This window comes from Thamnophis sirtalis, unplaced genomic scaffold, assembly GCF_051295495.1.
Source record: "Thamnophis sirtalis isolate CommonGarterSnake01/CBP01778 unplaced genomic scaffold, rThaSir2_p1.2 scaffold_6, whole genome shotgun sequence".
In the NCBI taxonomy this organism is placed as follows: Eukaryota; Metazoa; Chordata; class Lepidosauria; order Squamata; family Natricidae; genus Thamnophis; species Thamnophis sirtalis.
This window is the reverse complement of record NW_028261386.1, coordinates 60,279,631-60,294,360: the sequence shown is the minus strand read 5'-3', so window position 1 is coordinate 60,294,360 and position 14,730 is coordinate 60,279,631. Positions and strand designations below refer to the sequence as shown.

General features: G+C 43.6%; 2 protein-coding genes across 5 annotated transcripts in view; one reads left to right on the top strand and one right to left on the bottom strand.

Annotated features, from left to right (window-relative positions):
- The window catches only part of LOC106542990 (zinc finger protein 318), a 28,244-nt gene extending 26,771 nt beyond the window's left edge, over positions 1–1,473 (bottom strand). For all 4 annotated transcript variants that reach the window (XR_001313103.2, XM_014058879.2, XM_014058889.2 and 1 more), the window contains exon 1: positions 1,123–1,473. Coding sequence is in view for 3 of the 4 variants with exons in the window: in XM_014058879.2 (XP_013914354.2) it covers positions 1,123–1,362 (240 nt within the window). In the remaining variant the exon portion in view is untranslated. The remainder of the gene's footprint in view (positions 1–1,122) is intronic.
- Positions 1,474–5,080: 3,607 nt separating this feature from the next.
- The window catches only part of ABCC10 (ATP binding cassette subfamily C member 10), a 30,428-nt gene continuing 20,778 nt past the window's right edge, over positions 5,081–14,730 (top strand). The window contains exons 1-4 of the mRNA XM_014058823.2: positions 5,081–5,693; positions 6,002–6,205; positions 7,285–8,656; positions 10,742–10,969. Coding sequence (XP_013914298.2) covers positions 6,045–6,205; positions 7,285–8,656; positions 10,742–10,969 — 1,761 coding nt within the window. The 5' untranslated portion in view covers positions 5,081–5,693; positions 6,002–6,044. The remainder of the gene's footprint in view (positions 5,694–6,001; positions 6,206–7,284; positions 8,657–10,741; positions 10,970–14,730) is intronic.

Sequence of the window (14,730 nt, the reverse complement as noted above, 5' to 3'; positions counted from 1 at the left end):
ATCTCAACAATTACTTTTATGTAATTCAGATCTATATACTATAGAAATGAGAGTCAGTGTGGTGTAGTGGTTAAGGCATCTCACTAGAAATTGGGGGATTGAATTCTAGGCCTGCCTTAGTCACAAAGCCAGCTAGGTGACCTTGAGTCAGTTATACAAGAAACTTGCTATTAATTAACATTTATGATTGCACTATATGTCCAATTTTTTTACTTTAAAAAAATACCAAAGATTTTGAGTTCAGAAATACCAAGTAGCAGTAATTTTATTGCTTGTATCCTTAAGATTTATATTGATATTGATTGTTTCCTTGTTGCTTATTTGTACCCTATAACTATCATTAAGTGTTGTACCTTATGATTCTTGATGAATGCATCTTATCTTTTTATGTACACTGAGAGCATATGCACCAAAGACAATTCCTTGTGTGTTCAATCACACTTGGCCAATAAAGAATTCTATTCTATTCAACAATACTGAACAGGATAAGCAAGTAACCCAAAGGGAAACAAAAATTACATAATCATAATTGTAGAAATTACTTGTCTGGTGAAATACTTGTAAAAGAACTGCTCTTTTAGGTGCCTTCATACAACACACTTGCATCGCCAAATGTTAGTAATTGCCCAAATTCGCATTAACAACTCCGTACAAACCACAACGACTCGATGAAAACGGTAAGGCACAGATAAAAGAAGGCACATTTTTTGGGCTCAGCAGCCCGGCGCCAACTTTGGTAACGTGTGATTGAATTTTGCTACTTGGCAACTGGCGGCCGCTTTTTCCGTGTTTCCATAGGGACCCCTTTTCCACCTTTGCTTTTCAAGGTGTGCCGTGGCGAAATTAACTTTCCCACAGGCCACCTTGTCGCCGTTGCTCAGCCCAAACAGAACCAAAGACACGGGATATCGATGAGTCTTGGCGGGAGGAAAGCGGGTTTCCTGGGACATAAAGAGAAACATGGATGTTCTGTGGAGGCGAACGCTTGCGGGCCCTGAAGGCGAACCGGTAAAGGAACCGTTACCACAGGACACGGGGAGCCGAGGCCGAGGCCGCTCTTCGGCCAATTCCCCTCGGAGTTCTCCGACTTCGCGCCCCCCCCACTCCTAACGGAGAGCGTACCCTGCTACTGCGACGGGGGGATGGCGAGCGACGCGAAGAGCGTCCGGCGGACGGCGAGCGGTGGTGGCGGCGGCCCCGTGGAGACGGAGAACGGGAGCGGCGCGGGCTACGGCCTCGACTTGACCCGCTTGTCGGAGTGGTGGAGGCACCGGACCGGGAACATCGGGAGCCTGAGCTGCTGTTCTCTTTGGGCCTGCTGGAGGAGATCATGCTCGAACGGCCGCAACCGGGACGGTACATCCTGCAGAGGCACCAGCGGCGGCATAAAAAGGCTCCCGAGGCCTCTCGCCCCTCTCGCGTTCGCCCTTTTTTTTTATCCCCCTCTCTCTCTTGACCACCCCGCGAGGAACGCGCATGCGCACTGGGAGCCCAAGGTCCGGAAGCTTTCTGCGTGCATCTTTTCAAGATGGCGGGAAAAGAGCGCGAGTCGCGTGAAGGAGGCGCCGCGAGATCTGCAACTCGAACGCGCGGCGGGTAGAAGAGGGAGGAGGAAGGGTAGCAATCTCACCTGCCTTGTGCGATGATGGGGATGCTCGCCACTCGGTTCCTCTGAAAAGGGGGATCTGTAGAAAGTCGTAAACCCTCGTGACATCTTAAAAGGCCGACGCATTTACTCAAGCGGTGTTTCGGTCCGCAAAAACCGTATCGCAACTGGGGATAGCGCTTAGTTGCACTTAAGTTGGGGTAAATTCTGCAGGCATGCGCTTTCCACTTGAAACTCACCAAATTTGTTTCTCGATACTATCACCTGTAAATCGGCCTCAACTCTGCAAGTATCCACAGAAATAGTTTTGCAGAATTCAACTGCATAACTAATGTTAATTCTGTTGGTCTGCAATAAAAATTTTAAATTTACTGTATTCCATGTGACAGACTTTAAGATTTGACGGTACTGTCCTGTAACAAAATTTCCAACCAGCAATTGAAAAACTTTAGAGTGGGCAATTTTATTTATCAAGGCCCTCTATATGGTATACAAAGAGCTCTTGCACAGCTGCCTCAAATTGCTTTCTCTAAGGCTATAATGGCTGGAGCTGAAACTGAATTCAGACATTGCTGTCCAAAATACCATCCACTCCAGCTAGGGCAATTATCACTAGAAGAGAGCTGAGGGTTGAACTGTGCAATCTTTAGTGCACTCGTGAGGTTGGTGGTTTTCTTGAAGACGGTTCATTACCAAACTAGATAATATCTTTAGTGCTAGTAGTAGTACGGGATGAGGTTTGCTCTCATTTGATATTTTAGTGCAGATGTAGGAAGTTAGCACCCACCCCTCTCCTAGGAAAATGAGATATTTTAGGAAATATTAAAAGGGGAGAATATTTCCCCTAAAAGGAGGCAGAAACTCAGCCCCTCAGCTTTGTCACTGGGCTATTAAGGCCTGGGCCGGCCTATTCTACATAACAAAGATCTACCTCCTTCATGCAGAGCCATAATAGGAATCACAAAGCCTTTCATTACATCATCACCCAGCAAGAGGCAACCAAGCTTGGGACTCAGAACAGCCTACAGAGTTCCCCCTGCATGGCCCCATGGTAGTCTGACAACCAATCAGAATACAAGCTCAAATTCAAAGCCCAACAGAAGCTATAAATCTCTCTCCATCTCCATCCCCCCCCCATCTCTCTCTCATGTGTCTTTTTGCAGGATCTCAAACCATATGGTCCTGCCCACCACCATTAAACCATCTTTTCAAGCACTCTCCATGTTTCCAGTGTCTTTCTCCCCATTTGGAACTGAACCCAGATGGACATTTCTTCCAACACAGTGGCAACCTTTTGGCTACCAAGGACCAGTTCCATGGAGAAAGATTTTTCCATGGACCGGAGAGGGTGTGGTTTTGCATGCTGCCTGCATCCCATAGATGGAGCATCACCTGCTTGTGCAGCCTGGATTCTGGCATGCCACAAACAGTTGCCAGTCCATGGAGCAGGCATTGGGAATCCCTGTTCTAGTGACTTGCCCTGGCCATTATGGTAATTATACTGGACAGTCAGTGGTTACCGAAACCCTCCAATCAATAGTTTCCCTTGCTTCTTTATACCTTCTATCCATGCTGGGAAAGCAAGAATTCTGACCACACATAATTTCCAGTGATAGGCTTTTTGTGTGACACCCTCCTACTTTTTCTCATATTTGACATATTCCTGTTTAGGGTATCTAGAAGTGGATTGATGAAGAACAATAACACCACTAGTATACCTATCATCTTGTCTTTTGGCTAGAAGACAACACTGATGGAACTCTTTGAATGTTTACCCAGTAAAAGGGGAAAAAATCATCTGTGAACATGTTAAAAAAGGGAGAAAAATCTAATGGTTCACTGGATCTTTTCTGACCAGCTATCGTTTGCTCTAATAAATTGTATTCTGATTGCAAGTGCAGATAGGAATTAGTGAACTGTACTTCATTTATCAAAAAGAAATTGTATAGGATCAGTTTGGTATAGTGGTTAGGGCACTAGGTTAGAAATGGAGAGACTCTAAGTTCTATTGCCTTTTGGGTATGAAAGCTGCTGGGTGACTTTAGGCCAGTTACTTTCATTCATTCAGCTCTAACAACATAATAGTTGTTATGAGGAAAACCGGATGAAGGAAGAATATTAGGTATGTTCGCTACCTTAAGTGGCTAATTTCAACATGTTTTACAATAAATTAGGAGTATGGCTCACAAGGTTAGGGATGTTGGGCTAACAGCAGGCTGATGTTTGAGACCCAGTTGCTGCCACAGAACAGGATGAACACACTCTAGCTCCAGCCAATCCAGCAGTTCGAAAGAGTACTTCTTTTCTTTCCCATTAGTTAACTTGTTTCTAATTCTAAGATTATATTATGTTATGTTATGTTCTTATATTATATTGCGCACATACAGTTTCTACCAAAATTCAGGGACATAATTTCACATTATACCACAATCAGCTTTCCTGGCAAACGAGAAAGGGTTTTATGTAACAGCCTGCAGTCCACAAATTACCTTTCCAAGCTTTACATTTTTTTATTTAAATGTAAATTAAATTTGCCCCTACAAGTACTAATTTGTAAGCAACATTGTTAGTTGAAGTATTCAGAATTAAATACTAGGATGAGTGCAGTGGTTAGAGTGCAGTACTGCAGGCTACTTCTGCTGACTACTGGCTGAGTGCAATTTGGCAATTCAAATCTCACCAGGCTTAAGGCTGAATCAGCCTTTCATACTTCTGGGGTAGGCAAAATGTGGACCCCAAATGTTGGGGGCAATATACTGACTCTGTAAACCGCTTAGAGGGGGCTGGAAAGCGGTATATAAGTCTTAGTGCTATTGCTATTGCTATCCCTTCAGGGGCCTAAATTTACTATTGGGTTGCAACTTCTTCAATCTTAATTTAAAAAGGTATGCTAATTTTTCTCTATGCAGAAAGTACAGTACAGTAAATGAACATTAGATCCAGTCTGCTCTCAAGTTGGTATAAAGTACATCATTCTAAACAGCAGAGGCCGCTCGACTGGAAAATAAATACCACATCATCCAGAGCACAAAAACCTTCATAGAGAAAAAAAATGTAGAATAACACACCTATCATTTCCTGTTCAGTGGAAAGTTGTTCCAGAAATTCACTATTATGAAGATGATGCCATAGGATTTGCTGTAACATGAGGTGAATTTATATGGGTTAACTTTTTTCCCCCTGCATTCAGCATAGCAGTATCAATTAAGACGTATACAGCCAGTTACAGCATGGGAAGCATTGGCTTTGACAATAAAGAGCGGACGCACAAAACTATTTTCTCTCCGAAAACGTTTATCAAGAAAACCATGTGTAACCTCGTATTTTTATTTGAACCAGTCAATTCTTAATCAAATCGTAACAGCGGCCTCTCTTGCCAAATCTTGTTTTCTAAAAGCCATGCTAGGATTTCCCAGAAGCGGGGGAAATTCTATTTGGTTGATATCCTAGATTTCCCTTTGCCTCGGTCACCAGCTGACTCTTTCTTAGAGCCAAACAAAACAGCGCAACAAAAGGAAGCCGGAAGTTGCATTTCCAAAAAAGAAACTTTTGTAAGATCAGTGTTAAGGTTTAGGAAAGAAATCCGGCTTTCGGATTCCGGCTCGGCTTTTTCTTCCTTATGAATGAAGCGGGCGGCATGAAGGGAAACGGTTCAAATCAATCCTCCGATCCGTGAAACCGAAATCACGGAAGGTGTGAATGTAAAGTGTCTGTTTCGGGCATATACGGGCGGCTTCGACTGCCTGTTCTTGGCTCGTGGGAATTTTTTTTTTTTGCCTAAAGTTCTTTCTTATAAAGGGCTCAAAGTTCTCTCCCACCCCGACCCTTCCTTTAACAGCTGGTCCTCTGCTTTGGGGCGAAACAGCAGCATTTGTAACGTGCAGAAGCATTCTGATCAAGACAGTTTTATGAGCCCCCACTCCCGGACCGAGCGGATGAACAGATATCGCTTTTACGTCTCCTGTATGAACGACCTTGGCTGATTCCAGAAAGATACATAGGGGAAGAGAATGGGGGCCGGTTACTGGATGGGAAGCCTTGATCCTGGTGGTTTAAGGAGTTGGTCTATGTAGATCTCTTGACAGCAGTACGGTTTGCTATCGTTTTCTTTCTAAATAATCCCCAGCTACCCACCCAGCTTTCTGGTCTGCCTTCGAAATCTGTTACTGAATTCCTTAAAGGGCTTCTATCAAACCAAATTGGGCAGCAATTCTTATGCATTGCAGGAAGCCTTCATTTCTCCCACTGTTTACATTTGTTTACATTTTGTTTATTTGTTTAGCAAATTCATCCATGTAGTTGAATGTGACTCTGGGCGGCGTAAAACCAACCACAGTTAAAACAATATAATACTTGCTTAATATTGATTTCTTTATTTGGTTTGTTTTTCTTTAGGAATTGTTTTCCTTGATTGTTATTATATTTTCCTGGAAGTAGGATGGAAGAGGTTCTGGCTGATCTGTGTGGGACTAGTTCCATAGATCCACTTCCTCCCTGGGTTCATAGCAATGTTGGACACTGTTTTAACCAGCTGCTTTTAAATATGGCTCCTCATGTCATCCTTGCTGTAATCAGTGCCTGCTACATAGGAACACCAAGGTATTTTGAGGTCTCTAAATTAACTCCTCCTACAACATCTTTTATTTAATTTGAAATAATTGCATGCTGCTAACTTCTATCCATACTACTAACAACTTACTAACATACATACATACATACATACATACATACATACATACATACATGCATACACATGCCAGTTATATATGGGAGGGAGTAATTAATTTCACCACAAAAAAGATATATTAACTAAAATTTTATGTTAGCTAAAATGATCATTTGTATGGATTAGAAAATATGTATGACATACTTACCTACCAGCCCACCATATCACCCTCAATTACCCAATTAAGTATTTGCAAACAAAGCTATCCCAAAGAGACTTTGGTGATTGACCAAAGCTGTTCAGATTAAGTGAAAGTTCTTTTTTTTTTACAGTCATGTATATATTCATACATTCATTCACACACATACATTCAACACAATCATTTACGGGTAGAGAGAGAGATTGGGATATCCTGGACAACCTCCTGGGGAGGAATTCTGTGCTAACCTTCAAAAGACATTTTGTTACCCTTCGGGTTCTTTTTCCTTGACAGATTTGTTTGTTTGTTTAGAAAAAAGGAAACATAATGAGGAAAATATAAACAAAAGTCTTACACAGAAGTCCACGAATAATTGCACAATTAATATTATTGAATAATTCCTGTTTAGCTTTCTTGCTCTGAAAAATGTTTCCACTGATTTTATCACTATTTTCCCTGCTGATTACTTTAAATTTTGCATCCAATAGTGTTTCAATCTCTGAAATGCATTAACAATACAATCCCAAGAAATCTTATTTAGGATTATACGTCCTTGAAACATTTTTAATTTAGACCATATAAATAATTTTTGCCGATAACACATTTAGATATATATCTGCACAAACACAATTTTAAATTAATCATTCTTTTTTCATCAAATAATGTTCTCAACACACTAGAAAGAGCAGTTCTTTGTCTGAATCATCATTCACTTCAGAAACTGGAGAAATATACCATTTCAAGAATAAGAGGGAAAGGATATTAGAAGAATACTAAAACCTATTTAATGCTTTCTTTTTTCTCTTTTATTAGGTCTTTTGGCTCACAATGTGCATACAGACCGGGATGGAAATGCAGAATTGCTGCATCTTTTATCCTTGCTGGTTTGTCCATCCTTGATATAATCCCAGTAATCCTTTGGCCACAGAAGTTGGATCCTTTTTGCCTGAAAGTTCTAACAAGTGGCACAGCTGTACTGGCATGGCTTACTCACAGCCTGGCACTTCTTGCTCTCTACAGATCTCCGTGCAGCTTCAGTCGTGGTCCTGCAGTCCTACCGATCCTTGCCTTCTTTCCAGTCCCATCTCTTGTTATCACATTGGTATGGCGCTGCCAGACGGAGTTGGGTGAGCAGCCCCTTCAACTTGCCACAGCCCTCAGGCTCACTGTTCTCTGCCTCCAGTTAGCTTTTCTACTTCTCTGTCTCGTTGGATATATCATCCCTGTAGGCAATAGGCAAGATCTTTTCTCTGTCAATGACCCCTCGCAGCAGGAACCCTTGATCACAGCTTCAGAGTTCTCTGAATCCACTTGGGAGGCAGTGGCAGAGGATGGGGAGAGCTGGCTGTCACGTTTCTCATACGCTTGGATGAACCCTCTTATAAAGCGTGGCTACCAGTGGAAGCTGAATAAGCCACAAGATGTCTATCAACTCCCTCAGCGACTGCAGGCCAGCAAAGTCTGTGAACGCTTTTACTCCTGTTGGCTGAAAAAGGCAGCTCTTGCTTCAGAAGATGAAAGGATATCTTCCACAAACCGCTTCTTTGCCAAACACGATGTGAGACATAATGGACTTCCAGCAGGTCCTCAAAATGCTCCCAAACCTGTGCATCTCCTCTCAGTGCTGCATGCAGCTTTTGGCCTACGTTATTATAGTCTCGGCTTTCTGAAATTAGCCGGTGGTCTCTTGGGATTTTCCGGACCTCTGCTTTTAAATCTGTTGGTCAGTTTTATGGAGTCACGTCAAGAACCTCTTAGCCATGGAGTATTGTACGCACTGGGACTTTTCGCTAGTTCCTTCCTTGGTGCCATTTTACGTAATCAGTTTAATTATGAGATAAACAAAATTATACTTACTGTACGTACTGCAGTTATTTCAGCCATCTACCAGAAAGCTCTGCGGGTAAATGGAAGTAGCCTGGCTAGCTTCACCACAGGTGAAATTGTCAACTTTATGAGCACGGACACTGATAGACTAGTCAATTTCTGCTTTAGTTTCCATGAGCTCTGGAGTCTTCCTTTTCAGTTTGCTGTCACTCTCTACCTTTTATATCAGCAGGTAGGCATAGCCTTCCTGGGTGGACTGGCTCTGGCTGTGCTACTTGTCCCCATTAATAAAGTCATTGCTAACTGCATCATGGAGAAAAACAAGGAGATGCTGAAGCACAAAGATGTACGGGTCAAGGTAAGGTGAGAATATATGACTGTGCAATTTTTCTGGTACATGCATATACAGGTAGTCCTCGACTTATGACCACAATTCAGCCCAAATGTCACTTTTTTCAGTGCTGTTGTTAACTGAATGCTCATTAAATGAACTGTTGTAAGATGAGGACTACCTGTAAGCCCATCACACTATTCCCTTTTGCGGTAAGCAACATTATATTATATAGAGTGCAGATAAAGAATGAGAAATAGTGGGCGAAAAAAAGTAAGATTGGCTTGAAGTTCATTAAGTATTAATAAAAATATGCTAGGTAGTAGAAATAATAACCAGGTGTAACGTGATTTATCAAGTTGCAATGATCCAGTAATATAAGCCAGGAGACAGTAATATCGCCTACTGCCGATCACCTCCACACAACCTATTAGATCTCATCGATTAGGCCTCCTCCGAGTTCCATCCGCTGGCCAATGCCGACTGGCAACCACGCGGAGGAGAGCCTTCTCGGTGGTAGCTCCGACCCAATGGAACGATCTCCCCGTGGAGATTCGTACCCTCACCACCCTCCAGACCTTCCGCACAGCCCTTAGAAACTGGCTATCCCGTCAGGCCTGGGGCTAAAGATTGCAACCCGCCCGAATGGTATGAATGTTGTGTTTTAATCATGTATTGTCTTATATGTAAAAGTCTGTTTTCCCCCCTTCCTTTGGATTGTGAGCCACCCTGAGTCCCCCCAGGGAAAAGGGCGGCATATAAATAAACCTTCTAATCTAATCTAATCTAATCTAATATGATTTAAAGGCTGTCCTAGCCATTGATAAAGGTCTACATTTAGTTCAGATAGAAATTCAGGTTTCCAAGAGAAAAAGGACATTGAGGTCCACAGGTAACATAGCAGAACCCCTGCCCAGTTTTATTCCTGAGGACAAGGCTTTAGGTAAAGCTTTCACTGGACAATTTAACATGTGATTCATGTTAATCAGAAGAGGGGCTATTCAGTTTCTCTGCTATAGGTCATTGAAATAGCTTGTTAGTCCTGAGCTCCTTTAGAAACAAAGTGTGGACTCTACAAAAACAGCTGTAATATATGCATATTTCTAGTGGCCTTCCAGGTTCAACACATGAAACAGATTTATTCATAGAATTAGGAGATTCCAATTTCCACATGAATGAATCCCAAAGCTACTGAATCTCTAGTAGATCATAGTTCTGGAGATAATTACAGAAGTTAATATCTTTTGTATATGAAGTGTGTGCTCTACAAAATATTCATCCCAAGGGGACATTCCAGCCCAAAGACTTTCAGATGTACATTGAAAGGATTGGGTATTTTGGTTATAATAACTTAGGCTATTTCCTAATTCAACTCTTCCTGTGCAATGGCTCTGACCAATTAATGGAAGGAAATTGTTCTGTTTGCAACCTCCCACCCTTTTGAAATATTTCTTTCACTATATTTTCGTTGCAGCTGCACAAAATCTTTTGGTTGCTAATCCCTCCATTGTAAAGCCTCTCTGATAGCTCACTACTTTTATTTTACTAGCACCAGAAAGGATACATGTTTTGTATTGCCTTGTGCCTGATACGATCAGCTGATGGCTGCCCTGTACAGATGGTGTAGTCAACTTACAATTGGTCACATAGCAACCCTTCAAAATAATGAGAAACCCCCTCACCAAAACTACTTATGACCTGGCTTCAAAGTTACAACGGGCTTGCAGACATATGATTACATTTTAGGTGGTGGGCAACCAGCCGGCATTTACAGATGTTTGCAGCATCCCACAGTCACATGGCTTTATTTATGATATTTTTTGCTGGAAACAGCCACCTACTTAGTTTCCAGCAGAAACCATCCCATAGCAAACAATAGGTTTAACGACTGCCGCTTTTGCTTAACAACTGCCACCCAAAAAAAAAGTTGTAAAAATCAGATTAGTCACATGCTGACCTGCTTTACAGCCTCCATGGCTTAACCATAATTGCCAGGCTCAATGACAGATAAGTTGAGGACGACTTGTAGTAGAAGATTCTGAGTGCAGGTCATAGAATAAACATACTAGCCATGATTCTTTGACTACCAGCTTTATTTTTATTTTTTTTCAGCTCATGACGGAGCTCTTGGGTGGCATGCGAGTGATCAAGTTCTATGCCTGGGAACGGCATTTTGATGCTAGAGTGAAGGCATGCCGAGCCAAGGAACTGAAGAGCCTGCGAGCAATTAAATATCTTGATGCTGTGTGTGTCTACCTCTGGGCAGCATTGCCTGTGGTTGTTTCCATTGTCATTTTCATTACCTATGTTTTATTAGGACACCAGTTGTCTGCCACCAAGGTGAGAAGTACTGCTGTTCTGAGCCAATCCTTCTCTTTGTTATTCATTAGTGACTTGTTCATTTCCATGTTTGGTGATCAGTTTGGCTAAAATCTTCACCTTTGCATACAACAGAAGAACACACAAACATTATTTAAGAAAGCTAACATCAATAGAATACCTTATCTGTGTGCTTGACTGCAGTGTTTATATATTAAGTAACAACACAAGGACTGCCAGCGGTTTATTATCTTATTCATCAACTTGTGACTCCAGGTACTGCTGTATCAGATATACAAAACTGAACATAAAACCATTAATCCAAAATACATATACACAAATACTGTGGTGTTGGTATGACCCAACCATATAGAGTTTAAAAAATCATAAATATTGAATACTAATTAAAAGCTTTGTAATAAAACTCAGTTTTATGGCCTTCCTGAATATCATCAAGGGAGGTTAGCATCTGGCTCTAGGGATAAGCTATGCTGTAGGGCTGGAATATAAGCTGACAAACATAAAGCTCCTAGCCCACTACCGTATTTTTCGGAGTATAAGATGCACCTTCCGCCCCGCCCTCCAAAAAAGAGTGAAAATCTGGGCACGTCTTATACACTGAATACAGCATTTTTGGCCTACCAAAACCTTGCCCACTTTGCAAAAATGGCCGTGCAGAGGGTTTAGTAGGTTTGCAAAGTGCTCCTGGAGGCTGGGGAGGGCAAACATTAGCAAACAACGGGCTGTTTTTGCTCCTTTTTTGCCCCCCCCCCAGCCATCAGGAGCCCGCTACAAGTCTCCCAAAGCATCTGCATGCCTTTTTTTTTTTTGCGAAAAAAGGCCATTCTTTGCTCATTTTTGCCCTCCCCAGCTCCTAGGAGCACTCTACAAGCCTCCCAAAGCTCTGCATGCCCCCCCTTTTTTTTGCAAAAAAATGAGGCATGCAGAGGGTTTAGGAGGCCTGCAGAGTGCAAAAACTTTTTTTTATTTACTTCTTCAAAATCATGGTGGGTCTTATACTCTGAAAAACAGGGTACTTTCAGTTGATTAGAGGAACTCTCAGCCACCAACTTTGCCACACATGTACCAGATGGGTTAGTTCTCTGCTGAACCCAAGTCCACTTGCCAAGCCAGATATACTAAATTCAGCATTTTGAATTGTATTACAGCTTACTGGAGACAGTGCAAAACCAATGTTAAAAGACATCAGTAGCTGTCCTCTGCCAGCAGATGAGCTTTTGCCTTCTTTTCCAAATTCAGTTTCTGTATAACTTACAAAGGCAGCCCCATGTAAACCACATTGCAAAAGTCAATTCTAGAAATAGTAAGGGCCTAGGTTACTGTTGCCAAGGCCTTGTTCTCTAGAAATGTGTGCACCCAGACAAATGTCACCAAGGCCCCCCTCACATTTCCGGTTAGCAATAGACATTAGTCCTCCAAGTCATGCCTTTCAGGATGAATTCTTTGCTTTCCAGAGTTATTACTGGAGCAGGCAATAGACCAGGTAGTTTTTACACAGGCAATGTCTTCATTTCAGTTTGTTTGTCGCTTGTGAGTTTGGTGTGGTGGCAATGTATAACTACCCTAAACTGTTAACAACCTCTCCCAGTAGCTTATTAAAAGCACAGGGGAGAGTAATGAACCCTGCAGTACCTCACAAGTGAATAGTTACCTGTTCAATCTCTCTCCAATCCACCACCTGGTGCTATCCCCTCAGGACAGAGCAGAAAAACGGCAAAACAGTGTCTTGTACTCTTAGCTTTGCAAGATACCACCCAAAATTGAAAGTTACCAAAACTATCCAGTTTCTGTCTCATGCCCATATCTGAATATTGAAGAGGATCTATATACTCTAGAGTTGTTGTAATCTATAGAACTCAATAAACATTACTAAAATGGTAAGACTGGTGGAGACCAGGCAAAAGTGATCCAAATTGGTCATCTCCAGGGGACTTTGCCAATAAAGTATATAGAATTTGACATGCAAGACTGAATTCTATCTGTTCTGCTCTATGTTTGAACTATGTAAACTCTCAGAATCTGAGTTCCTCCAATCTGAGAATACGTTTCTAGCTCTAAATGTTATGTAGTTCAGACTTCTTGAGCAACTTAATATACGTACGTGTAAAAAACACAGTCACAACTTCCAGACTTATATTTAGTGCTTTATGTGCCCAACCCATTCAGCGGGACACATGCTTGACCTCGTATTTCTTATCTTTGTTTTCCTTTCTTTTCTTTCGTCTTTTCTTCCTTCCTTTTGTACGGGATATGCATGGGATATGTATGGGATGAATGAATGGCCCACTTTTTACTATTTATTATTGTTGTAATTTTGTGTTTTTTAACTGCTACGTGGGGATTGCCTGGGTGAGTGCACGAGTATGTATGATTCGGAGGGCCTGCCGGGAGTGGCGGGGGCGATGGGGGTGGTCGAGGGGTGGTCGAGGGGACCAGCGACACAGGAGAGGGTCGGGGTATTGCGGTCGTAACAGGGAGAGGCAGATACGGCGGGGACTTTAGGGCAGGCCATTACCGGGGAAGGAGGGTTCGCTACATTGCAGAGATCCCTCCTTCCGGCCCTAGGAGTCCCACTCCAAGACCAGATGGCGTGAGTAGTCAGGACCCTGGTCTCAGGCTGTTGTCGCTAAATGCCAGGTCTGTTGTCCATAAAGCTCCTCTCGTCCGGGACTTAATTTTAGACGAGAGGGCAGACCTGGCATGTATTACTGAGACCTGGCTGGGCCCAGAGGGAGGAGTCCCCCTTGTAGAACTGTGCCCAGAAGGTTTTCAGGTGCTGCATCAGCCTAGAGCCCAGGGAAGGGGTGGAGGTGTGGCCGCTGTTATCCGGGAGTCGTTAGTTCCTCGTAGGGTCCCTGCTCCGGAGATTGTCGGGTGTGAGTCTTTGCTGCTAAAGTTGGACCTCAAGGGTCAAGTGGGTCTGCTGCTAACGTACCTGCCTCCCAACAGCGTTGCAGCAGCCCTCCCCTCGCTCCTCGAGTCGGTAGCCGAGCTGGCAGTTGAGTTCCCTAGGCTGATGGTCCTGGGGGACTTCAATTTGCCGTCGCTCGGTGAAAGCTCTGATGGGGCGCAGGAGTTCATGGCTTCCATGACAGCCATGGGCTTGACCCAAGTAATTCGAGGCCCAACCCATTCAGCGGGACACATGCTTGACCTCGTATTTCTCTCGGAGCAGTGGATTTGTGATCTTGGTCTGAGGGGGAGTGACATCATACCCCTGTCGTGGTCAGACCACTGCCTACTGAGGCTCGACTTCCGGAGGCCAAACCCCCACTGTAGGGAGGAGGAACCGACCAGGTGGTTCCGCCCCAGGCGTCTTATGGAGCCGTCAAGGTTCCAGACAGAGCTTGGGGTTATTCCTGACACTCTCGCCCACAGTCCGGCGGAGACTCTGACTGCTGCGTGGCACTTGGCAGCGTCGGAGGCCCTCGACCGGATTGCGCCACTGCGGCCCCTCCGAGACAGCGGATCCCGGAGACCCCCTTGGTTTACCGAGGAGCTCCGGGAGATGAAGCGCCGGAGGAGATGCCTAGAGCACCGTTGGAGGTCCGATAAGTCCGAATCGAACCGAGCAATGGTAACCACCTGCACCAGGGAATACACCAGGGCACTCAGGGCAGCAAAAAGATCACATATAGCCACCCTGGTCGCATCCGCTGAGTCCCGCCCGGCCGCCCTGTTTAGGGTAACCCGCTCCCTACTGAACAAAAGGGAGGCGGGGGAACCCTTACAGGGCAGAGCCGAAGAATATGCCCAATTTC